A 25,144-nucleotide genomic window follows, 5' to 3' on the forward strand; every position below is an offset into this window, starting at 1 on the left:
TACAGCTCAAGACATGCAATTTAAGGCAAGTTTTAACCATGCTCAAATTGCTTGATTGTTTATTCAATTTTGAACAAGGCATATGTTAGTAATAATGGGAATACAGTTCACGTTCATATATTTCTGTACAATACTATTTCTCTTCCCCATGCATTGAAATCCCTCCACTCAGCTGATTGATGTTTTAACAATTTTACATGCAGGTCATAGAGTATCATTTGGTTAATAAGTCTTATATACAATTTTCAAGTTTCCTACATTTGTCACATCATATGTACAAATTATTGTGGCAAATGTAGTGCTGCAAAACTAAAAACAAAACTGTTTACAATTGAATGTTTTTGTAATTTTATTAGACTGTATAATTCACAATGCCTATTTCGACAATTGGTTTAAGCTTATCTTTAGCAACTGTTGTTTTGGAAACAATGATGAATACCACATTTATTTACAAAAGCAAAACAAAGAACTTCAATCTTTCAATGTCCTTTATATTTAAAAGAGTATTGACAATATGCCAAGAGTCATATAATTTCATAGGCTCAAGTTAATGGATTCAATCACTTTATTTGAAGCAGTGATAGATTATGGAAACCACAAATTGTATTTTTTCATCTTCTAAACAATTATATGAAATGCCATTAGAAAGTTTGAAAATTAGAATAGTACCGTATATCTTTGTGGCTAATATTTCATCTATTGCAATTAAAAAGGGTACTTAAATATCAGTTGCATTCAACGTACTGAAAATGATCAATTGAAGTGTCTTTATAAATGAAATTGTCTCATAATTCTGCAAGACAATGTAATATTTATGAATTTTACCAGGACCATCTGAAAATAAAATACAAAAAGCTGTTTGATTTTTTTTCCTATGAATATCGTTTTGGGAAACAAACCAGGAGATTTCTGCTTTTCTGCAAGACAACAGTATTACAATGTTTATTGAATGCTATGGCACATACATCCATTTAGCCAGAGGACGTGTAATGAGTGCAGCAACAATATAAAGTGTATTCAATGGATTACAATTACACCCACAGCTTGGAAATCTGATAGCAAATAAGGGTAGCCATTGATGGATGACAGAAATAAGTAGGTGGTATTACTCCGGTCCTCCACGCTGCAAGACAAAAAAAATTGTTAGTTTGATCTCCAACATACTATAGCAAAATATTCAGGGCACAATAAAATATGCAAATAAACAAATGGCCAATTACAGTTAAAGTGGGCCAAATTGCCTCCTTCATAGTTATAATAATTATTGGGTTGGTTAGTTCAATTGGCTGGATACCTGGTTTGCAATACAGTAACAGCAACACCACGGTTCAATTCTCACATCACTGAGGTTACCTTGACGGTCCTACCTTTCTAACCTCACCCAATGCATGGTGACCCTCACATTAAATGACCACAAGTCATCTCTCTTGAATGAGAGAGCAGCCTTTGGTCTGGAGGACTATGGAGACTAAGTTTATTAAGTTTTTCATTATTTCACTAAAATTCACGAATGAGATTGCAGGAAAAACATATTGCACTAAAAAAATTCTAATTACTCAAACGTCAGATCAATGATTAGAGATATAAAGGAACAATTAAGGTTCAGGAAAATATAGATTACATACTGTGGTGTAAAATTATGTCCCAATACATGTGTGAATCATAATGTAACACATGTATTGGGCCAAGCAGTGGAATGTGGTGAAACGGTTAAAAAATTATGTCCCAATACATGTGTGAATCTAACCGGAATGGAGGTGTTGCTTAGTCCCGTGTGAATCTTATTACACACCTCCCCGTGTGAATCTTCTTATCTGTATGTAACCAGAATGGAATGTGTTTTTTAGCCTTGCTCTGCTGTTCACATGAATGTTTATATCTGGAAAAGAGTATATCAGCTGGAAAAGTCTCCAGTTCGGTGAGTCTGCTCCGGGGTTACGTTTAACCGCCGAGCGTGGGTTGTTGGCAACCGCTCTACGAGAACTGACGGCTCCCAGTTCCGGTAACATGTAGAGTGAGTATAAGCCAGACCCGTTGTATGAGACCTGGTTGTGGCGACGCTGCGGGGAATAAAATGCCCATATTCTAGCAGACTCGCCTCTTGGTCGTTTGTTCTGTGTCAGACTACTCTCCTACGAACCTGACCTTGAGAATTTTTTAAAACATTTGGCGTAGTCGAGCAGGGTCAATCGCAATTGAGAAGAGATTTTGATACAGAACAATGTTTTGGAAAAAGACTAAGAAACCAGAAGAACAAACTGTGGAGGTCCCGACCGTCCCGGGATGGCATGGATGTGGGCATGTACGTGGCAGTTTGTTTGAGAGAGGATCCCAGTCCTGCCGAAGAACCCCTTGCCTGGGGTACAGCGGAGGATGTGGGCATGTCCAAAAAGCTGAAGCGGAGTTAACAGAATTGAATGGGATTGAACTGAACTGAACTGAGTGGAACTGAAGTGAATCAAATTGAACGGAACAAAATGGAACTGAGCTAAATTGAATTGAAATGGACGGAACTGAATTGAACACAATTGAATTGAACTGAACAGACCTGAACTGAAACGAATTGAACTGAATTAAGCATAATGTAACACATGTATTGGGCCAAGCAGTGGAATGTGGTGTAAAATTATGTCCCAATACATGTGTGAATCATAATGTAACACATGTATTGGGCCAAGCAGTGGAATGTGGTGAAACGGTTAAAAAATTATGTCCCAATACATGTGTGAATCTAACCGGAATGGAGGTGTTGCTTAGTCCCGTGTGAATCTTATTACACACCTCCCCGTGTGAATCTTCTTATCTGTATGTAACCAGAATGGAATGTGTTTTTTAGCCTTGCTCTGCTGTTCACATGAATGTTTATATCTGGAAAAGAGTATATCAGCTGGAAAAGTCTCCAGTTCGGTGAGTCTGCTCCGGGGTTACGTTTAACCGCCGAGCGTGGGTTGTTGGCAACCGCTCTACGAGAACTGACGGCTCCCAGTTCCGGTAACATGTAGAGTGAGTATAAGCCAGACCCGTTGTATGAGACCTGGTTGTGGCGACGCTGCGGGGAATAAAATGCCCATATTCTAGCAGACTCGCCTCTTGGTCGTTTGTTCTGTGTCAGACTACTCTCCTACGAACCTGACCTTGAGAATTTTTTAAAACACATACATATACAGCAGAGGAGTGGAGTATGAAAGTGAACTAAAAGACTGAGAAAAACAATTAGGAAGGCAAAACAGAATTATGAAAATAAATTAAGGAACATAGGAGCAAAACAGAAAATAATGTACACGCACAATGTAAAAAGGTAGTGATGACATAATTGGAGATAATACTAATATTATAGTACAAATATAACACCACAACTTAATAGAGGGATGGTAGAAATATTAAATAGTTTGCTCAACTATTCACTAGTGAAATAAAACAGGGAGACAAGTATGAGATAAGAAGAAATTCAGTTCAAATTTTAAGAAACACTAAATAAACAAAACAAACTTAAGGTGAAGTTCTTGGTAGGGATGGATTGTATCCATGTACTTTAAGAATCCAAGGAAAAGACAGCAGGGGCATTACTCATTCATTCCATGCAAGGAACTTTTTCTTTTAAAATGCCGACCAATATATCAAGCTATGTGTGGAAGTATTGAAAAAATGCATAATATACATAGTAGTGTGCATTTTTAAAAAGGTTACTAAGAGAACGATATAAGGATTATTCACTTGCTTTCATATTCCAAGTGCAAGGTAAAATTGTAGGTGGATGACCTCAGTTGGCTGGATGGCCAGTTTGCTATGCAAAGTGATGCCAAAAGTGAATGTTCAATTCCCCCACCAGCAGAGGTTACCATGACAGATTCACCACCTCAACCTCTCCCCTCATCTGAGGTCTCGTGATCATCAGGTTAAACCACCACCATTGTTTCTCATGAGGGGGCAGCTCTATGATCTGCTAAGACCATGGTAACTTTACCCTTTGATCAAACTGCACTGTTAAAACATGTTAAATAGACAGATAAAAATGAAACAAAAAAAGTTAACAATGCTGAATTCAGTGATCTTTTGGAATTTTATTCCTGCAAGGGCATATAAATAAGAGTTTTCTTGACATAGAAAACAATTTTAACACTATTGATTTGCATCAGGAATGGAACGTGGATATTGTTGCTCAAGCTAGGATTCAATGTCTGTTTCTAACTGTCCTGAAGGCAGTGTTAAGAGACGTCTAACTGAAATAATACTGTCCTCAGTGTAGGTACGCACGCTTCGCTGTTAAAAAGAGAGTTCCAGGATTTGGAGTCTGAGACAATGAGTACATTGTGATATCGTTCCAAGTCAGGGTAATCAGTGGCCTAGAGGTGAACATGGAGGTCACGATGTTCCCAATATCTGCTGCCCCTTTCCTTTTGAATGGTAGAGGTTGCAAGTTTGGAAGACACTCTCAGAGGTGCATGGATAAGTTGTTGGAGTACATCTTGTAGATGGTATACATTGCTGTCACTCTGCAGTGATGAAGGGAAGCTGCTTTGTCCTGGATGCATCAGCCGCCTTGAGTGTTGGAGGAGCTGTACTCATCCAGGCAACTGGAGAGTATTCCATCACATTGTTAACTTGTGCCTTGATTTGGTGGGTAGGCTTTGGAGAATCAGATGGGGAGTTACATGCAGCAGATTTCATTACCTCTGATCTGTTCTTGTCACATTTAATTAAAATGCTAGTTATGCTTAGTTTCTGGTCAATGGGATGCCCAAGATGCTAATAGCAGGTGATTCAGCAATGGTAATGTCACTGAACATCAAAAGGGAGATGGTTAGATTCTTGTCTTCAGATGGCCATTGCCTGACACTTGTGTAGCACTTGGTTAGCACACCATAAGGAACTCAGGTTCGATTTCAGTCTTGGATGACTGTCTGGGGGGAGATTGCACATTCTCTCCATGACTGTGCAGGTTTTCACTGGGTGCTCTAGTTTCCTTCCACAGTCCAAAGACTTGCAGGTTGGCCATGCTAAATCACCCCAAATGGCGTGCAAGCTAGGTGGATTAGATTAGAATGCTAAATTGCCCATAGGGTTAGATGCATTAGTCAGAGGGGAATGAGTCTGGGTGGGTTACTCTTCGGAAGGGTCGGTGTGGACTGGTTGGGTAGAAGGGCCTGTTTCCATACCGTGGGTAACTTAAGGAGAAAGTGAGGACTGCAGATGCTGGAGATCAGAGCTGAAAATGTGTTGCTGGAAAAGCGCAGCAGGTCAGGCAGCATCCAAGGAGCAGGAGAATCGACGTTTCGGGCATGAGCCCTTCCTGAAGAAGCATTCCTGAAGAAGGGCTCATGCCCGAAATGTTGATTCTCCTGCTCCTTGGATGCTGCCTGACCTGCTGCGCTTTTCCAGCAACACATTTTCAGCGTGGGTAACTTAATCTAACCATTGTTCACTGATGAATACATACCCACATTTCTGACCCTCATATGGAGGGAAGGTCATTGATGAAGCAGCTGAAAGTGGCTGGGCTTAGGACACTACCTCGACATACTACTACAGTGAGAAACTGGGACTGTGACAATTGCTGTTGCTGAAAATCAATCCTTTTCCTCTGTGCTTTGGATGGTTCCAAACCTTGGTGAGTGTCTTTCATCGACCGTTACTAACCCCCACCTCTGGCATTTCCATTGACTGCAGTTTTTGTTAGGATTTCCTTAAACAATATTCCAAGTGCACATTAACGAGTAGCATAGTGCTTGGTTGGTCCACTGGCGGTCAGGCTTAAGGCTTAGTATTAGGTGTGGTTTGATTCTCATTTTTACACTCAGATTACCTCTACCGTCACCCCCACATCCTCAAGCATAGCTACATTTTCTAGGTTTTGAACTGTACTCATGAAAGTGAACCTTGCACAAGAAAGATTTCATAAAGACAGTATTGACTCACCTGAATGTACTCCATTTCTTCTACAGGCACAGGTTGCCTTCTGTATTTCTGTGGTAGAGATCTTACTATTTCAACAGTGTCACGTGGACCAGACAGTTGGCTATGAGGTACAGAAACTGAGCTTGATGCTGTTGGTTGCATTCCCTGTGTTGAACTTGACAGTGCCTGATGCTTCATTGATTTCATGGCTTCTTGCACTAGGGATTGAATACAGAAATTAAAAACCTTTGTTGAAACCATGCTATGAAAAGATACAGCATTTTTATTTCATTTGGACCTTCACATAATTAAGAAGCCCATGTTTACACAACAGGACCGAGACAATAATCAGATGGATGTTAAGTAAAATTTGTGCTAAACAAGTGCCAGACAACAGTCTAGATTAGAGTGGTGCTGGAAAAGTACAGCAGGTCAGGCAGCATCCAAGGAGCAGGAAAATCAATGTTTCAGACAAAAGCCCTTCATCAGGAATAGATGATCAGGAATATTCTTGACGAAGGGCTTTTGCCTGAAACATCGATTTCCCTGCATCTCGGATGCTGTCTGACCTGCTGTGCTTTTCCAGCACCACTCTAATCTAGACTCTGGTTTCCAGCATCTGCAGTCTTTGTTTCTACCTAAGTGCCAGACAACAGCCAACTCCAAAATAAATACAATGTCTAACCACCTCCCTTTGACATTTAAGGCGACTGAATATCAGGGAAATCTCCCACTGTCCAGAAACTTAACTAAAAATACAAAGCCAGAGGCTAGGAATCAGCGGTGAGTCATTCATTATTTTCCCCATGCCTTCCCACCATGTACAGGATAGGACTGTGATGGTACACACTTAGTTACAGAAGGGCACAATAAGATAGACAAATATCAATTAAAGTGGGCTATTGGTGGTGGTGGGAATGGTGTTGGTGACAGAGATGATAAATACATTTAAAAATGATAGAGATTGGCTGGAAGATTAATTGTGAGGAAGAGAGCCTTAGTTTACAAGAGGATATCAATTCCAAGCTGGTGGCAAAGTAGGTCCCCTCAGCAGAGCTTGTTTCCTCCAACCACGTTTCTTTCATTGTCTTTCTTTCTTTTGGTTCTTTGGAGCTCGGCCATATAGCCACTCATGGTGGGCGGCTGAGGGACATTTGATGGTTGGCAGCATTGTGGCTTCAACTGTGTCCAGAACACTGCAGGAACAGGACTCTGCAGCGAGGTGGTTGACACAGCAATGGAGGGTGGCAACGGCTGCGGCCAAACATGGGTCCGGATGGTGGCAGTCAGTCACGAAGGCTGGTGGCAGCAGTGAGTGAACATAGGTATGTCTTAGCCCAGAATGGGAAAGAATGCCCAGTGCAGGGGAGAGTGAGCCCTTGTGGGGAAAGACCAGCTTGTAACATCTACAGGCCCAAGACTTAAGAAATGTAACATTTTAAACTATTTATTTTCCATTTTTATAATTTGACTGTGCTACTGAACACTTTTAAACTTATTTCTTTATTCTTGTACTTCTGTCATGAAGATTTTGTACCTAGGTATTTCCTACCCAAGATGGCACTGTGTAGCACCATTGTACACGTTTCATAGGAAGTTTAGATTAGATTCCCTACAGTGTGTAAACAAGCCCTTCGGCCCAACAAGTCCACACTGACCCTCCGAAGAGTAACCCACCCAGACCCATTTCCCTCTGACTAATGCACCTAACACTATGGGCAATTTAGCATGGCCAATGCACCTGACCTGCACATCTTTGGACTATGGGAGGAAACCCACGCAGACACAGGGAGAATGTGTAAACTCCACTCAGACAGTTACCCGAGGCTGGAATTGAATCCAGGTCCCCTGTGCTAACCACTGAGTCACTGTGCCGCCCAGAGTTCTGTGGGAATGATAGAGACTCATGGTTGGTTTGTTGCTTCCCAGGTGCCAGGGTTCATGATGTGTCAGATCGTGTTTGCAGGATCCTTGAGGGGAAGGGGGAGCAGCCCTAAGTTGTGGTCCACATAGGCACTAATGACATAGGTAGGAAAAGGGATGGAGATTTAAGGCAGAAATTCAGGGAGCTAGAACAAACAGAGTTGTTATCTCTGAAAGAGAGAGGAGTTGAACACGTGGCTACAGGGATGGTGCAGGAGGGAGGCTTTTGGAGACTTGGATAATTGGGGCTCATTCTGGGGTTGGTGGGACCTCTACAACAGGATGTCTACACCTGAACCAGAGGGGTACTTATATCCTGGGTGAGAAATTTGCTAATGTTCTTCAGGAGGGTTTAAACTAATTCAGCAGGGGGATGAGAACCTAAGTTGTAGTTGCAGTTTCCAGGAAGTTGAAAGTAGTGAGGTCAGAAATGAGGTTTCAAGGTCGTAAGAGTGTACCGGCAAGCAGGAAGGTGATTTGAAGTGTGTATAATTCAATGCCAGGAGCATCCAGAATAGGGTGGGAGAACTTGCAGCATGAGTTGGTACCTGGAACTTCAATGTTATGGCCATTTCGGAGACATAGATAGAGCAGGGACAGGAACGGTTGTTGCAGGTTCTGGGATTTAGATGTTTCAGTAAGAACAGAGAAGATGGTAAAAAGAGGGGGAGGTGTGGCATTGTTAGTCAAGGACTAGAGCTAAGAACAGCCTGGAAGGGACATGAGAATTCATTGGCAGATAGGATCAAGGAAAACCCTAAAGTTTCTCTCAGAAATAAAAGAATGACAAGAGCAAGATTAGGGCCAATCAAGGACAATAGTGGGACATTGTGCATGGATTCAGAGGAGGTAAGTGGAACGCAAAATGAATATTTTTCATCAGTATTCACACTGGAAAAAGACAATGTTGTCTAGAAAAATATGGAGATACAGGCTACCAGACTAGACTGGATTGACGTTCACAAGGAGGAGTTGTTAGCAATTCTGGAAAGCGTGAAAATAGACAAGTTCCCTGGGCCAGATGGGATTTATCCTAGGATTCTCTGGGAAGCCAGGGAGAGGTTGCAGAGCCTTTGGCTTTGATCTTTATGTCATCATTGTCTACAGGATTAGTGCCAGAAGACTGGAGGATAGCAAATGTTGCCCCCTAGCTCAAGAAGGGGAGTAGAGACAACTCTGGTAATTACAGACCAGTAAGCCTTTCTTTGGCTGTGGGTAAAGTATTGGAAAAGGTTATAAGAGATAGGACTTATAATCACTTAGAAAGGAATAATTTGATTAGGGATAGTCAACACAGTTTTGTGAAGGGTAGATTGTGCCTCACAAACCTTATTGAGTTCTTTGAGAAGGTTGATGTGGTATACATGGATTTCAGTAAGGCATTCGATAAGGTTCCTCATGGTAGGCTACTGCACAAAATACAGAGGCATGGGATTGAGGCTGATTTAGCGGTTTGGATCAGAAATTGGCTAGCTGAAAGACGACAAAGGGTGATGGTTGATGGGAAATGTTCAACCTGGAGTTCAGTTACTAGTCCTGAACCGCAAGGATCTGTTTTGGGGACAATGCTGTTTATCATTTTTATAATGACCTAGATGAGGGCGTAGAAGGATGGTTAGTAAATCTGCGGATGACACTAAGGTCAGTAGAGTTGTGGATAGTGCCGAAGGATGTTGCAGGTTACAGAGGGACATAGATAAGCAGCAGAGCTGGGCTGAGATGTGGCAAATGGAGTTTAATGCCGAAAAGTATGAGACGATTCACTTTGGAAGGAGCAACAGGAATAAAAAGAGTACTGGGCTAATGGCAAGATTCTTGGTAGTGTAGATGAGCAGAGAGATCTCTGTGTCCATGTAACAGATCCCTGAAAGTTTCCACCCTGATAGTATTGTTAAGAAGGCATGTAGTGTGTCAGCTTTTATTGGTAGCGGGATTGAGTTACGGAGCCATGAGGTCACGTTGCAGCTGTACAAAACTCTGGTGCGGCCGCACTTGGAGCATTGCATACAGTTCCAGTCAGCGCATTGTAGGAAGGATGTGGAAGCTTTGGAAATGGTTCAGAGGAGATTTACTGGGATGTTGGGAAGGTCTTGTGAGGAAACGCTAAGGGACTTGAGGCTGTTTTCATTCAAGAGAAGGTTGAGAGGTGACTTAAATTGAGACGCATAAGAGTGTTAGATAGGCTCTTACTGTCCACCCTTTCCCCTTGGATAGTGACAGTTAGCACAAGGGGACACAGCTTTAAATTAAGGGGAGATAGATATAGGACAGATGTCAGAGGTAGTTTCTTTACTCAGTAGTAGGGGCATGGAATGCCCTGCCTGCAACCGTAGTAGATTCGCCAACCTTAAATGGTCATTAGATAAACATATGGATGAAAATTGAAAAGTGTAGGATAGATGGGCTTCAGATTGGTTCCACAGGTTGGTGCAACATCAATGGTTGAAGGCCCTGTACCATGCTGTGATGTTCTATGTCCTACCGCATTCTTTAATTCGTGACAATAAAACCTATATCCACCATGTAAATCTAAAAGTGAATTGGGCAGATGGAATTTAATTCAGAAAAGTGTGAGGTAAATGACTTTGGAAGGAGGAACAAGACAAGGAAGTACTCAATAAATGCCAACATTTAGGAAGCTCAGAGGAATGGAGGGATCTTAAGAGTGCTTGTCCACAGACTACTGAAGGTAGCAGGCAGGTTAATAGGTTAGATAAGATGGCATACAGGAAACGTGCCTTTCTCAGTCACAGCATAGCTTACAAAAGCAGGGAAGTTAGGTAGGAGGTGTACAGGAATTTGGGTGGGCCACAGCTAACCCACCGTGTGCAGACTGGTTTTTAAGAACGATGTGATGGCATTGGAAGGTGTACAGAGGAGATTCACCAGGACATTATCTGAGATAGAGCAACTGAGCTTTGAAGAGAGACTGGATCAGCAAAATGTTGTTGTTATAGAACAGAGAAGGTTGAGGGAGGACATAATGGACATATATAAAATAACGAAGAGCATGGACAGGGTGAATAGAATGCAGCTGTTCCCCTTAGTTGAAGAGTCAATATCAAGGGAGCGTCATGTTAAGGTAAAAGGAGGTGGTTTATAGGGGATAGGAGGAAAATATTTTTCACCCAGTGGTTGATGGAAATCTGGAATGCACTACTTGGGAGGGTAGTTGAGGTGCATAACACCATAACCTTGAAACAGAAAAGGTATTTGGATGACCACTTGGACACGTGGTGGAAAGTGAGACTACTGTAGATGTTGTATAGTTTAGGTGGCAGACTTGAAGGGTTTCTTCTGTACTGTGTGAGTATAATTACCTGGATTAGTTCTAAGCACAATCGAGGAACATGCAGTCTAGACAGGATAGGTACAGGTAAGATGTTTCCCCTTGATAGGTGTCTCGAACTAGGGATCACAATTTAAAAATGAGGACAATGCCATTTAGAAATGAGAAGAAGAGAACTTCTTTTCCTCAAAGAGTGAATCAATCTTTGGAGTTCTCTATCCAAAAAGATTGTGGAACCTCCATTGTTAAGCATAGATTTCTGGCTATCAATGGTGTAAAGGGTTATGGGAACAGCGTGGGTAAAGGGCTTGAAGTATTCAATCAACCATTATTGTATTAAATAACAGAATAGGTTTGACAGGCCGAATGGCCTACTCCTGTTCATATTTCTAACTCAGAGGCCCAAGTTATTGCTTTGGGAACACACGTTCGAATCTGACCATGGCACTTGGTTCAAGTTATTAACTGAATTTGAATTTTTTTTTAAAAACTTCTGGATCTGAAAACTAGTTTCAGTAATAGTGACCACTATACTGTAGCACAAATGAATCTAATTCACCAATGCCCTTTAAAGGAGGAAATCTGCAGTCCTCAACTGGTCTGGCCTACACATGACTCCAGATCTACCCAATATGGTTAACTATTGACTGCTCTATAGCAAATGGCCTAGCAAACCATGTAATTATGCTAAGCCACTACCAAAAAGAAATAGAATAGGATAGATCACCTCGCATCCACACTGCATCGAAAACCATAAAAATGCGTCCAGCCTTGTCAACTCTTCAGACTAACGTCTGAGCATTGTGACAAAATTTGCAGAGTTGTCCCACAGACAGATTCACTGAATCACAGCTTACATAAAATGTCCCAAATACCACTATCACCATCCATGGTTATGTCGTATTCCACAGCAGGTGGAAAATGGTGCATATTTATAGAGTCATAGAGATGTACAGCATGGAAACAGACCCTTCAGTCCAACCCGTCCATGCCAACCAGATATCCCAACCCAATCTAGTCCCACCTGCCAGCACCCGGCCCATATCCCTCCAAACCCTTCCTATTCATATACCCATCCAAATGCATCTTAAATGTTGCAATTGCACCTGCCTCCAGCACTTCCTCTGGCAGCTCATTCCATACCCGTACCACCCTCTGTGTGAAAACGTTGCCCTGTAGGTCTCTTTTATATCTTTCCCCTCTCACCCTCTAGTTCTGGAGTCCCCCCAGACAGGGAAAAAACTTTGCCTATCTACCCTATCCATGCCCCTCATAATTTTGTAAACCTCTATAAGGTCACCCCTCAGCCTCCGACGCTCCATGGAAAACAGCCCCAGCCTACTCAGCCTCTCGCTACAGTTCAAATCTTCCAACCCTGTCAACATTCTTGTAAATCTTTTCTGAACCCTTTCAAGTTTCACAAAATCTTTCCGAGAGGAAGGAGACCAGAATTGCACGCAATATTCCAACAGTGGCCTAACCAATGCCCTGTACAGCCTCAACATGACCTCCCAACTCCTGTACTCAAAATACTCTGACCAATAAAGGAAAGCATACCAAATGCCTTCTTCACTATCCTACCTACCTGCGACTCCACTTTCAAGGAGCTATGAACCTGCACTCCAAGGTCTCTTTGTTCAGCAACACTCCCTAGGACCTTACCATTAAGCATATAAGTTTGAAGGAATATGGGCCGGGTGCTGGTAAGTTGAACTAGATTAGTTTGGGATATCTGGTCGGCATGGACGAGTTGGACCAAAGGGTTTGTTTCTGTCCTGTACATCTCTATGATTCTAAGTGCTTTGAGAAGTTAGTAACAGAACACGTCAACTCCAGCCCCCCAGAATGCCTTGGTCCATGACAATTCACCCTCATAAGAGTCCACTGCAGACACCATCTCCCTGGTCACACACTTATGCCTCGAATATCTGGATAAGGACACCCAAATCAGACTCCTATTTTTTGGCTTTAGCTCCACCTTCAACACCATAATTCCAACAAAACTCATCTCCAAACTCCAACGAACTAGGACTCTTGCTCCCCCTTCTGCAACTTGATCCTCTACTTCCTGACCTACAGACTGCAATCAGGACAGGCTTCTGCACAATAATCCTCTACACTGTTCCCAGCCCCTAACTGTACTCCTAATGTACTCATGACTGTGGCAAAATTCAGTTCAAACTCCATTTAAAAATTGCTGATAACATCATTTTAGTGGGTGGGATCTCAAACAACAATGAGACAGTACTGGAAAGAGATACAGAGCCTGTAAAGACAACAATCTCTCAATGTCAGTAAAATGAAAGAGCTCGTCATCAACGTCAGGAAGCAGAGTGGAGGACGCACCCCTTCTGTATCAATGATGCTGAGATGGAGGTGATCAAGATCTTTAAGGTCTGGGAGTAAATATCACCAACAACCTGTTCTGGTCTATCCACATCAATGCTACAGTCAAGAAAGTACACCAACACCTCTACTTCTTCAGAAGGCAAAGGAAATTCAGCATGTCCATCAGGAATATTACCAATTTTTATAGATGCACCATAGAAAGCCTCCTTTCCAGATGCATCACAGCTCGGTATAGTAACTGCTTTGTCCATGTCCTCCACCCTTCCTCTTGTCACCACCTATACCTTGATCATGGCGCAGATTGTAATCCACAGATTAGCACCTCTTATAATGTAGGCCCAAGCTAATCATTATGTCCTCTTCCCTAGTCAAAACAGGTTGATAGCTTCTTGGTGACCCCGTGTTGGTACCAGGCAGGCAACACAACCTTCTGAATTCTCGCTCTTAGCTATAACAAACAGGTTTCTATCCTCCTGACTATGCTGCCGCTACCACTATTTTCTAATTTATTTCTCCTTCCACCACTTGACCAGCACCACACACCAAAGTGCAATGGTCAAATCACTCATCAATCCTGCAACCAAACACTCCACCACACAATCGCAGAGGCTGTCGCTCCTTTATTTCTAACATTTCGATCCTCATAGCTACCTGACAGCAGTCAATAACTTTTGTTCCTGATCATGAACAAAATTATAAGATCTTAACCTAAGGACTGTGACTGTCTCCTGAACCAAGTGGCCAGGTGAAGCACCCCGTAAGTGATGCATCACAGTGTCTGACGTCTGCCCTCCAGTTCATTAACTCTGTGCTGAATTTCGTCAAGTGCTGCAGATATCACGAGCTGTGAATCACTACGCAAGTGCGTAGTTCCTTGAAATGCAGTTGAAGGTAGATATGGTGGTGAAACTGTTTAGCACGCCTGCCTTTATTAGACAGTGCACTGAGTACAGGAGTTGGGATGTCACGTACAGGACATTGGTTAGGCGATTTTTAGAATACTATATACAATTCTAGTCACCCTCCTATAAAAAGGATGACGTTAAACTTAAGAGCGTGCAAAAGACATTTACAAGGATGTTGCTGGGACTGGACCGTTTGGAGTTATAGGCAGAGGCTGAACAAGTCGGGGTTCCCCCCCACCTTGGAACATTGGAGGTTGAGGACTGACCTTATAGACATTTATAAAGTCATGAGGTGCATGGACAGAGTGAATAGCCAAGGCCTTTTTCGTAGGGTGAGGGAGTCCAAAACTAAAAACCATAGGTTCAAGGCGTGAGAGGAAAAGATTAAAAAAAAAGACTTGAGGGATAACTTTTCACATAGAGAGTGGTGTATATATGGAACAAGCTGCCAGACGATGTGATGGAGGCAGGTACAATTATAGCATTTAAAAAGGATATGGGCCCAATGTTAGCAAAATTGGACTTGGTCAGATTCAGATGTGGTCAGCCCAGATGAGTTGGACTGAAGGGTCTGTTTCCGTACTGTATGACTACACTACAGCTGCCATACATGACCAGCTCTTTGTTTACAGGAAAATAATTAATTGTCAAATAATGACATTTTAATTAATGTGAGTCCTGCTTGAACTTACATCTGTAGGACCAAAACCGATCCAAACTAGACACCCGGTGACTATGGCAAAGACTGAAGGACATTACATGTTCTTAAAAGAGATAGTGCAAGATAGCAGATGATGACACATCCCTCCCAGATTGTCTCGATGCTTCTATGCTCGCTTTGAGCAGAATTTCGGCGGAGAGGTAACACCTATTCCGACAAGTCCTGACGAACCTATCCCAACAGTCACTGCATCAGAGGTCAGATCAGTTTTCCTTTATGTGAATCCAAGGAAAGAAATGGGACCAGATGGAGTACCAGACCGTGCACTCAGAGCACGTGCAGATCAACTGGGAGAGGTCTTCTTGGACATCTTCAACCTCTCCCTGCAGCAGGCCACTGCCCCTGCCTATTTCAGGAGGGCCAACATCATCACTGTGCCCAAGACTCACACAGCATGTCTCAATGACTACAGCCCAGTGGCCCTAACTTCAGTGACCATAAAGTGCTTTGAAAGGCTGGTCATGGCATTAATCAACTCCAGCCTCCTCAGTACTCTTGACCCACTCCAATTTGCCAATCGGACCAACAGATCCACGTCAGATGCCATTTCACTTGCCCTTCACTCCTCCCTAGATCATCTTAACACCAAGAACAGCTACAAAATAATCTGACTCATTGACTACATTTCAGCCTTCAAGACTATTATCCCCTCGAGACTGATCACTAAACTTAGTGATCTCAGACTAAACCACTCTCTGTAACTGGATCCTCAGTTTCCTGACACATAGGCTACAATCAGTGAAAACTGGGGACAATATTTCATCTACAGGCTTCTGTACCTTCTCCCTGATGGTAGAGGTTGTAGAAAAACATTGGCAGGGTGGGATGGATCTTTGAGAATGCTGGCAGCCTTTCCTCAACAGCTGGCCTGCTAGGTGAATTCTGTAGATGGGAGGTTGGCCTTTGTGATTGTCTGAGCCGAGTTCACCAGTCTCTGCAACCATCTCCAATCTTGAATGGTACAGTTGCCATACCAGGTAGTGATACATCCTCACAGAATGCTCTCGATGGTGCACATATAAAAGTTGGCAAGGGTATTCGCCATCATGCCAAATTTCCTCAGCTGCCTGAGGAAGAGGAGACGTTTTTGGGCCTTTGTAACCAGTGTGTCATGTCTCCATGTAATCATGTCTCCATTTGCTCTGTGCCAATTCTTAATCTATTTACATGCCTGTGAAGGACAGTGGGACATTACCATCACTGCACTTAGATAATATTTATGAAAGATATTAAAATAAAACCTATGGGTTTTGTTTTGTTTATAGTTTACAGTCAATGTTTATTGTCATAGGTTAGCAAACCAAAGAACTGAGGAAATTTAACTGACTACACTTACCATTAGGACGGGGAGTACCTGTTCTATCTGGGAATTTAATTAATCGTTGATGCGCTTTCACAATCTAGAAGATATTTGAGAGAGAAAAAAAATACATATCTTACTTGGACCATGCTATAACTCAACCATCATTGGTAGCCCTTCACATATTTAATAATTTGCATCAACTTTCAATAGCACACATTTTAAAATAACAATTGCATTTGCAAAGATATTCAAATCTCTAACATTAATGCATATATCCCATGTGGAATAATAGAGATTCAAGAACAGTAAAACAATAATGGATGACTCCATGCTAAACTTTAGGTCTAATGTTCAATGAGTAAATATTTGTGATTTTTTAAAAATAACTTACAATTAACAGCAAGATCTATTTCAAGTTTTAAACAGAAATTCAAACTAACTCAATGTTTCTAGCATCAAAAAAGCTTCCTGTATCCTGGTGAATTGTATAACTATGGTTGTGAACAAAGCTTTAAATTTATTAGTGGGTTGGTGGCTGGGAGGGGAGGATCAACTGAAGAAATCTTAATTTAGAAATTGAAAAGATATAAGAAAGTGAACAGGCAAACAATAATCAAAGAATGATAAGAAGTGGTAGAAAATATAAACAGAAGAGTAAATAATAATGGTTAAAAAGTCAAAGCTTAAAGCTATTTATTGAATACACAGAATAGATGACTTCACAAATAAAAAGAAATTAACATGACTTAACAGCTATTATGGAGAGAGTTGCAGTCTGACCAAGACTGGGAACTCAATATTTAGAGGTATTCTATGCTCGTGAATAATAGGCAACAAAGAAAGATGGGTGGCATAGCTTTGCTGATAAACCAGTGTGGTGGTGAGTCATGATATAGGTGCAGCAGATTGGGACATGAAATCAGTTTGGATAGAAGTAAGGAATAGTAATAAAAAGTCGTGGATGAGAGCCATCTACAGGCTTCCGAGGATTGGCCTCATAGCACAACCAAGTAAATATCAGAAAATACTGTAAGCAGCTAAGGATTTCACTGCCTTGGGTGCTGACTGGACAAATCAGAGGAGAAAGGGTATAAGCAAAGTACTGTGGATGCTGGAAATCTGAAACAAACAATGCTGGAGAACTTCAGTATCTGCAGAGAGAGAAAAATGAAGTTACTGATTTGAGTCCAGTATAACTCTTCAGGGCTAGGTAGGGGTTAAATTGGAAGATGAATGCATAATTCTTCATGGATTGTTTCCAAGAGCTGTACAATGCAAAACCTAGCCTGTTACCAGTTATTTAGATCTATTAACACGTTAAAAAAAAGGATTAATAACATTCACTTGACAATTCTGGCTGAAGACTGCTGTGAAAGCTTCAGTCTTAACTTTTGCAATGATATATTGGGCTCTTCCATCAGTAAAGATTGGGAGATTTATAAACCTGCCCCCTCCAGTGAGTTGTTTAATTGTCCACCACCATTCATGACTGGATGTGGCAGGACTGCAGAGCTTAGATCTGATCCATTGATTGTGGAATTGCTTAGTTCTGTCTACCACTTGCTGCTTATGTTGTTTGGCATGGAAGTATTCCTTTTTAGTGGCTTCACCAAGTTGACACCTGAGCTTCAGGCATGCCTAGTGCTGTTCCTGGTGTGCCCTCCTGCACTCTTCATTGAACAAGCGTTGATCCCCTGATATGGTGGTAATGGCTGAGTGGGGGATATGCCAGGCCATGATGTTACAACACTCTGGGTACCCGGTCTTGAGTTGCTAAATCTGAGACGTTGCTCCCATTTAGCATGGTGATAGTGCCACATGATATGTTGGAGGCTATTCTTAGTGTGAAGGCAGAACTTCATCTCCACAAGCACTGGGCAGTGGTCACTCTTGCTGATACTGTCATGGTCAGATGCAGGAGGTCAAGTATGTTTTGTTCCCTCTTGTTGGTTCCCTCACTACTTGCCGCAGACCCAGTTGAGCAACCATGTCATTTAGGACCCGAACTGCTCGATCAGTAGTACTGCTGCTGAGCACTCTTGGTGGTGGATTTTGAAATCCCTCGCTCGGTACATTTTGTGCCCCGAGGTCTGGTGTCAATGTTGAGAACTCCCAAGGCAACTCCCACCTGACTGTATACCACAGTGCTGCTACCTCTGCTGGGTCTGTCCTGCCATGAGACAGGATGTATCGAGGGATTGCAATGCTGGTGTCTGGGACATTGCCCGTAAAGATATGATTCTGTGAGCGCAACTATATCATGTTGTTGCTTGACTATTCTGCAAGGTAACTCCCACATTTGGCACTAGCCCCCAGATGTTAGTAAGGAGGACGTTACAGGATGAACACTGCTCTTTCTACTGTTGTCTTTTCTGTTGCCTCAGTTGATACCATGTAGTCAAGCAGTTTTCATTTCTTTGAGACTTTGTAGCGATTGGCAGTGTTGCAATGGTCTAGCAAGCCATTCAGAGTGCAATTGAGAGTCAATAATTGCTGTTCCCAGTTTCCAGCCCACATATATTTGAACAGACCTGTACTTTTGCCCTTATAAAAAAAGATCATTTGCTATTTACTAACACATTCAATACCTGCTTCCTTCACCTGTGGGGCTGAAACACTTTTTCAATGATATCCACAGTCTGCTCTACAGTTAGAAGCTTTAAACTAAGCATTCAGATGCAGTAGCTAGTGAGGAAAGCAATAAAAATGTTGGTCTTCATATCGACAGGGTTAGCGAACAGGAATTAGGATGTCTTGCTGCAATTGCTTCATCTTAGTGAGACCACACCTGGAATATTGTATGCTATGGAGGCTATCCTGGCAATGGAGAGAGTGTGACAAAGATTTACCACACTGATTCCTGGGAAAGCTTGCCCCCATCATGGCCACGCCCACATCCACTTCCACCCCTCACAATTCCTCATGCACCACGCGTGACATCACTTCCGCCCCTCACATCATCGCTGATGTCACACACTCAGTGACTTCCGCCTCCCCCCCCCACTGCCGTGTGTGCCACCACTTCCGCCCCCACCAACGCCACTCACCTGCATTCTGCTGACATGCCTCCCACAGATCCCACTGTCACCATCTCCGTCCCCCAGAAGCCTGAGGGGAACACCACCCCTGCTCATGACTCTACCCCCATTCCCCCCACCACCACATCCACTCCAGTTACAGGCCCGACCCCACTCCCAGCTCCACACGCACACCAGGTCCCAGCTCCCAACCCTGCCGAGTTTTCACCATCCCTCCAGACCTCCCTCTCACTGAGGACGAGCGATCGGTCCTTAGCAAAGGACTCACCTTCATCCCTCTCCATCCACGCATCAATGAATTTAATACACGCCGTGACGTCAAACACTTCTTCCGCCGCCTCTGCCTCCGAGCTTACTTTCACAATCAGGACTCCCACCCACCTTCCGAGGAACCCTTCGCCCACTTCCAACACACTCCAGCCACCTGGACACCCCGCGCTTGTTTTTTTTTAAAACAGCGAGAGACACAAGGTGCACGAATCTTTATTCAATTTCCACCACCAGGAAGAAAGGAAAACACACGGGTGACCAGTGACAAACACTGCCCTTCACATCAAAGGGCAGTGCTGTGTGATCAAAACAGTGAAGGGGAGGGTAGGGACTAAATCAAAATAGAGTTGGAGGGAGAAATGATGCACTCCACTCCCTGCGGCGCCCACCTCTCCCTGAACGACTCCAGGGTGTTGGTCGACACCGCGTGCTCCTTCTCCAAGGACACCCGGGCTCGCGCTTGCTTATTATCTGCCCTCGACCTCTTCATTTCCAACTGCCGCCGGGACATTAACCGCCTCAACCTGTCTACTCCCCTCCCCCTCCCAACCTCTCACCCTCACAACGCGCAGCCCTCCAATCCCTCTGCTCCAATCCCGACCTCACCATCAAGCCAGCAGATAAAGGGGCCGCAGTGATAGTCTGGCACACTGACCTCTACACCGCTGAAGCCAAACGCCAACTCGAGGACACCTCTTCCTACTGCCCCCTCGACCATGACCCCACCCCCCATCACCAAACCATCATCTCCCAGGCCATACAGAACCTCATCACTTCAGGCGATCTCCCTCCCACAGCTTCCATCCTCATAGTCCGGGAATCCCGCACTGCCCGGTTCTACCTCCTTCCCAAGATCCACAAGCCTGACCACTCTGGCCGACCCATTGTCTCAGCATGCTCCTGCCCCACTGAACTTATTTCTACCTACCTCGACACTGTCCTATCTCCCCTAGTCCAGGAACTCCCCACATACATTCGAGACACCACCCACGCCCTCCACCTCCTTCAAGACTTCTGTTTCCCTGGCCCCAACGCCTCATCTTCACCATGGATATCCAATCCCTCTACACCTCTATCCGCCATGACCAGGACCTCCAAGCCCTCCGTTTTTTTCCTCTCCCGATGTCCCCAACAGTACCCTTCAACCGACACTCTCATTCGTTTGGCCGAACTGGTCCTCACCCTTAAGAATTTCTCCTTCGAATCCTCCCACTTCCTCCAGACCAAAGGGGTAGCCATGGGCACACGTATGGGCCCCAGCTATGCCTGTCTCTTTGATGGCTATGTAGAACAGTCGATCTTCCGTAATTACACCGGCACCACTCCCCACCTCTTCCTCCGCTACATTGATGACTGCATTGGCGCCACCTCGTGCTCCCGTGAGGAAGTTGAGCAATTCATCAACTTCACCAACACATTCCACCCTGACCTTAAATTTACCTGGACCATCTCTGACACCTCCCTCCCCTTCCTGGACCTCTCCATCTCAATTAATGATGACCGACTTGACACTGACATTTTTTACAAACCCACCGACTCCCACAGCTACCTGGATTACACCTCTTCCCACCCTACCTCTTGCAAAAATGCCATCCCGTATTCCCAATTCCTCCGCCTCATCTGCTCCCAGGAGGACCAGTTCCACCAGAACACACCAGATGGCCTCCTTCTTTAGAGACCGCAATTTCCCTTCCCACGTGGTTAAAGATGCCCTCCAACGCATTTCGTCCACATCCCGCACCTCCGCCCTCAGACCCCACCCCTCCAACTGTAACAAGGACAGAATGCCCCTGGTGCTCACCTTCCACCCTACCAACCTTCGCATAAACCACATCATCCGCCGACATTTCTGCCACCTCCAAACAGACCCCACCACCAGGGATATATTTCCCTCCCCACCCCTCTCCGCCTTCCGCAAAGACCGTTTCCTCCGTGACTACCTGGTCAGGTCCACGCCCCCCCCCAACTCACCCTCCCATCCTGGCACCTTCCCCTGCCACCGCAGGAATTGCAAAACCTGCGCCCACACCTCCTCCCTCACCTCCATCCAAGGCCCTAAAGGAGCCTTCCACATCCAAAGTTTTACCTGCACATTCACCAATATCATTTATTGTATCCGTTGCTCCCGATGCGGTCTCCTCTACATTGGGGAGACTGGACGCCTCCTAGCAGAGCGCTTTAGGGAACATCTCCAGGACACCCGCACCAATCAACCACACTGCCCTGTGGCCCAACATTTCAAATCCCCCTCCCACTCTGCCGAGGACATGGAGGTCCTGGGCCTCCTTCACCGCCGCTCCCTCACCACCAGATGCCTGGAGGAAGAACGCCTCATCGTCTACCTCGGAACACTCCAACCCCAGGGCATCAATGTGGACTTCAACAGTTTCCTCATTTCCCCTTCCCCCACCTCACCCTAATTCCAAACTTCCAGCTCAGCACTGTCCCCATGACTTGTCCTACCTGCCTATCTTCTTGTCCACCTATCCACTCCACCCTCTTCCCCCAATCACCTTCATCCCCCCCCCGACTCACCTATTGTACTCTATACTACTTTCTCTCCATCCCCACCCTCCTCTCACTTATCCCTTCAGGCTCTCTGCCTGTATTCCTGATGAAGGGCTTTTGCCTGAAACGTCGATTTTGCTGTTCCTCGGATGCTGCCTGAACTGCTGTGCTCTTCCAGCACCACTAATCCAGAAAATGAGATATTAAAAGAGCCTAACTATACTTATTGCAGTTTAGCATAGTGAGTCAGATCTCATAGAAGCCTATAAAATACTCTCAGGTTTATATAGGCTAAATGCAATGTAAACATTCCCATGACTAACAAGTCCAAAACCAGGGGGCACAAGATACAGGTAAGCCACTGAAGGCTAAGATGAGAAATTTCTTCGACCGGAGAATGGCAAACTTGTGAAATTCTCTGCTACACAAAACAGTTCAGGCTAAAGCATTAATGTTTTCAAGAAGGAACTTGATATAGATTGGAGGAGAAAAGGGACCAAATGGTATAAACAGAAGGCAGGAACAGGGTAAGGAGTTAGATGGTGATCCATGATTACATGAAATGGCAGAGCATGCTCGTAGGGCAAATTGGCCTCCCCCTGCTCTTTGTTTTCCAAATGAGTCAGAGACAGGAAGAGCTTAATGTAATACATCACAAATAGAATAGCACTAGTGTGGAGTGCCTTTGTGAGATTCCTAAAACCATACAACCTCTGAATGTTGACTTTGCAGTTGTATGATAAGAATCCTTAACAATGAGAAGTCCAAGTTTCTATTGCCTAATGTGAGGAAATCTAAATGCATGCAAGTTATCCAGTTATTAGTATCAATTTTTCAGGGGCAAAGAAGTTTACTAGTTGAGCTTTCAACTGGCTAAAAATATTGAAGGCACACTTAGCCGCAGATAGGGGATGGCCTTTCATGAACACTGGACATTCCCAAGTGCTCAATCAATGGCGGATCATGTTCGACAGCCCGAATGGCCTACTCGTACTCCGTTTTCCTCGGTTTCAAGATCCTAATTAAAATGAAAGCAAAACACCACAGACACTGGAATCTCAAAGCGAGATTGAGAAGCTAATGACTTGCTAGGACATTGCTAGATGTGAATTTTCGCACTGTTTTTAATCATCACATTTGAATAAAGGATAAATGCCATTTACAAACTGGCACAACAGCACCAAACCTAATCTTGCCTGCCTTGAATATTAAAGTAGTGTGGGTTGGGGAAGTGCGCTACAGAAGAACAATTAATTCCATGTCGTCTTGAAAAGTCGCACTGTTTCGGCATTGGAAAACTTCACGCAAGTTGCTGGTGACACACCCGGTGGAACTGAACCGCCCTGCAGGCAATGATCCGGGGTTAATGCTGCAGAGGTTCGGGCCTTCACTCACAACATCTTATTTTTGCCCTCCGCTGTCTTTGGTTTTAAAGCGGGTTTCGGGAGACAACACCCAAAACACTGGAGAAACTCAGGGATTGCGGGCAATGAGCGACAAGGACACGATCTTTGCATGTATAAATAAAGAAAAGCCACATCCGGACAGAAAAAGGCACACAGACAGTCGTGAAGCCAGCACTGCTGTTCCCCTCAGTAACTGACATCCAAACTCATCAACAGAGCGAGTAAATAACCAAAACGTGTCGCACAAAGGAAGCCACACTCCTCTTACCTGAACGACCCGACTGTTGGCCGCCATCTTATTTCCTGCGTTCCCCATGGCGACGCTAATCAATGTTCATTTCCGGGTGAAAGGCTGATGGAGCGAGAGCGTGCGTTTGTGTGTGAGACTATTAGCTGGGAGCGCGAGCCCGTACCGGTGGGCAGGAGAAAGGGTGGTGTGTGGGAGGGGAGCCGCGCTGTCATCACCATGTGGACAGGTGCCCGCTCTGGCCGGGTAGGGCCAGGCACCTGCGATGACACCTGCTACCGCAAGCCTCGCGCCCAGCACCAGGTGACGTCTCAGCACGTGGGTTGGCAAGTACTGTTGCAATTCACTGTACAAATCTGACGTCCCCCTCTTCCCGGCCGTTTACATTGGCTGGCGTTGATGTAAACTCAACAGCGTTTCGCAAACGATACTGTTAGTGCACAATCCGAGGTAGGGCAAACGGCCTACGCACAAGGTCCTGAAAATAAAATAAGATTTTCGTCCAATAGTGTAACATTAAGAGAATTATTGGGATTGCTAACATGATACATCTGATCACTGTCACGATGACTGATCAAAGGTGTTTTAGAATATCATTTATCATTGGCGATCCCTTGCAAATAAGGAATACTCTCTTCCACTCAGGGGGAGTCCGTAGGTTGCTGTATACCTAACAAGGCTGCTGCAGGCTCTGTTATCACTTGGTGAAGAAGATGGTCACAGGAATAGGTCAGTGGGATGTTGGAGTGGCAGCGCAATCCTTCCGCTGTTTTTGCCTCGCGTCTGGTTTTCCCTGACGGTTAGTCTTGGGATCATAGAGTCATAGAGATGTATAGCACGGAAACAGACCCTTCAGTCCAACTCATCCATACCGACCAGATATCCCAACCCAACCTAGTCCCACCTGCCAGCACCTGGCCCATATCCCTCCAAACTCTTCCTATTCATATACCCATTCAGATGCTTTTTAAATGTTGCAATTGTCCCAGCCTCCACCACAACCTCTGGCAGCTCATTCCATACACTTATCACCCTCTGCGTGAAAAAGTTGCCCCTTAGGTCTCTTTTATACCTTCCCCTCTCACCCGAAACCTATGCCCTCTATTTCTGGACTCCCCCATCCTAGGGAAAAAGACTTTGTCTGTTTATCCTATCCATGCCCCTCATGAGTTTATAAACTTCGAGAAGGTCACCCTTCAGCCTTCGACACTCCAGGGAAAACAGCCCCAGCCTGTTCAGCCTCTCCCTGTAGCTCAAATCCTCCAACCCTGGCAACATTCTTCTAAAACT

The 25,144-nt window shown here is 44.2% G+C and overlaps 1 protein-coding gene across 1 annotated transcript; it reads right to left on the minus strand.

The window, feature by feature from the left end:
- kgd4 (alpha-ketoglutarate dehydrogenase subunit 4) lies at window positions 1-24,119 on the minus strand. The gene is made up of 4 exons (XM_043706610.2): window positions 23,876-24,119; window positions 16,419-16,482; window positions 5,917-6,113; window positions 1-1,123 (listed from the first exon to the last, which is right to left on the minus strand). The coding sequence occupies exons 1-4, from the start codon at window positions 23,921-23,923 to the stop codon at window positions 1,106-1,108; spliced, it is 327 nt and encodes a 108-aa protein (XP_043562545.1). The 5' UTR covers window positions 23,924-24,119; the 3' UTR covers window positions 1-1,105.
- Window positions 24,120-25,144: the final 1,025 nt, after the last annotated feature.

The sequence above is a fragment of the Chiloscyllium plagiosum genome, unplaced genomic scaffold (assembly GCF_037043375.1).
Source record: "Chiloscyllium plagiosum isolate Xiang-an unplaced genomic scaffold, Cpla_swu_hap1 HiC_scaffold_2, whole genome shotgun sequence".
In the NCBI taxonomy this organism is placed as follows: Eukaryota; Metazoa; Chordata; class Chondrichthyes; order Orectolobiformes; family Hemiscylliidae; genus Chiloscyllium; species Chiloscyllium plagiosum.

What these genes read in the sequence shown, in the direction of transcription:
- kgd4 (XM_043706610.2), bottom strand. Translation starts at nt 23,923, where the DNA reads ATGGGGAACGCAGGAAATAAGATGGCGGCCAACAGTCGGGTCGTTCAG. An exon ending in CCAACAGTCGGGTCGTTCAG is followed by an intron (nt 16,483 to 23,875) that starts GTAAGAGGAGTG and finishes AATATCTTCTAG; the next exon opens with ATTGTGAAAGCGCATCAACG. An exon ending in AGGTACTCCCCGTCCTAATG is followed by an intron (nt 6,114 to 16,418) that starts GTAAGTGTAGTC and finishes TTCAATCCCTAG; the next exon opens with TGCAAGAAGCCATGAAATCA.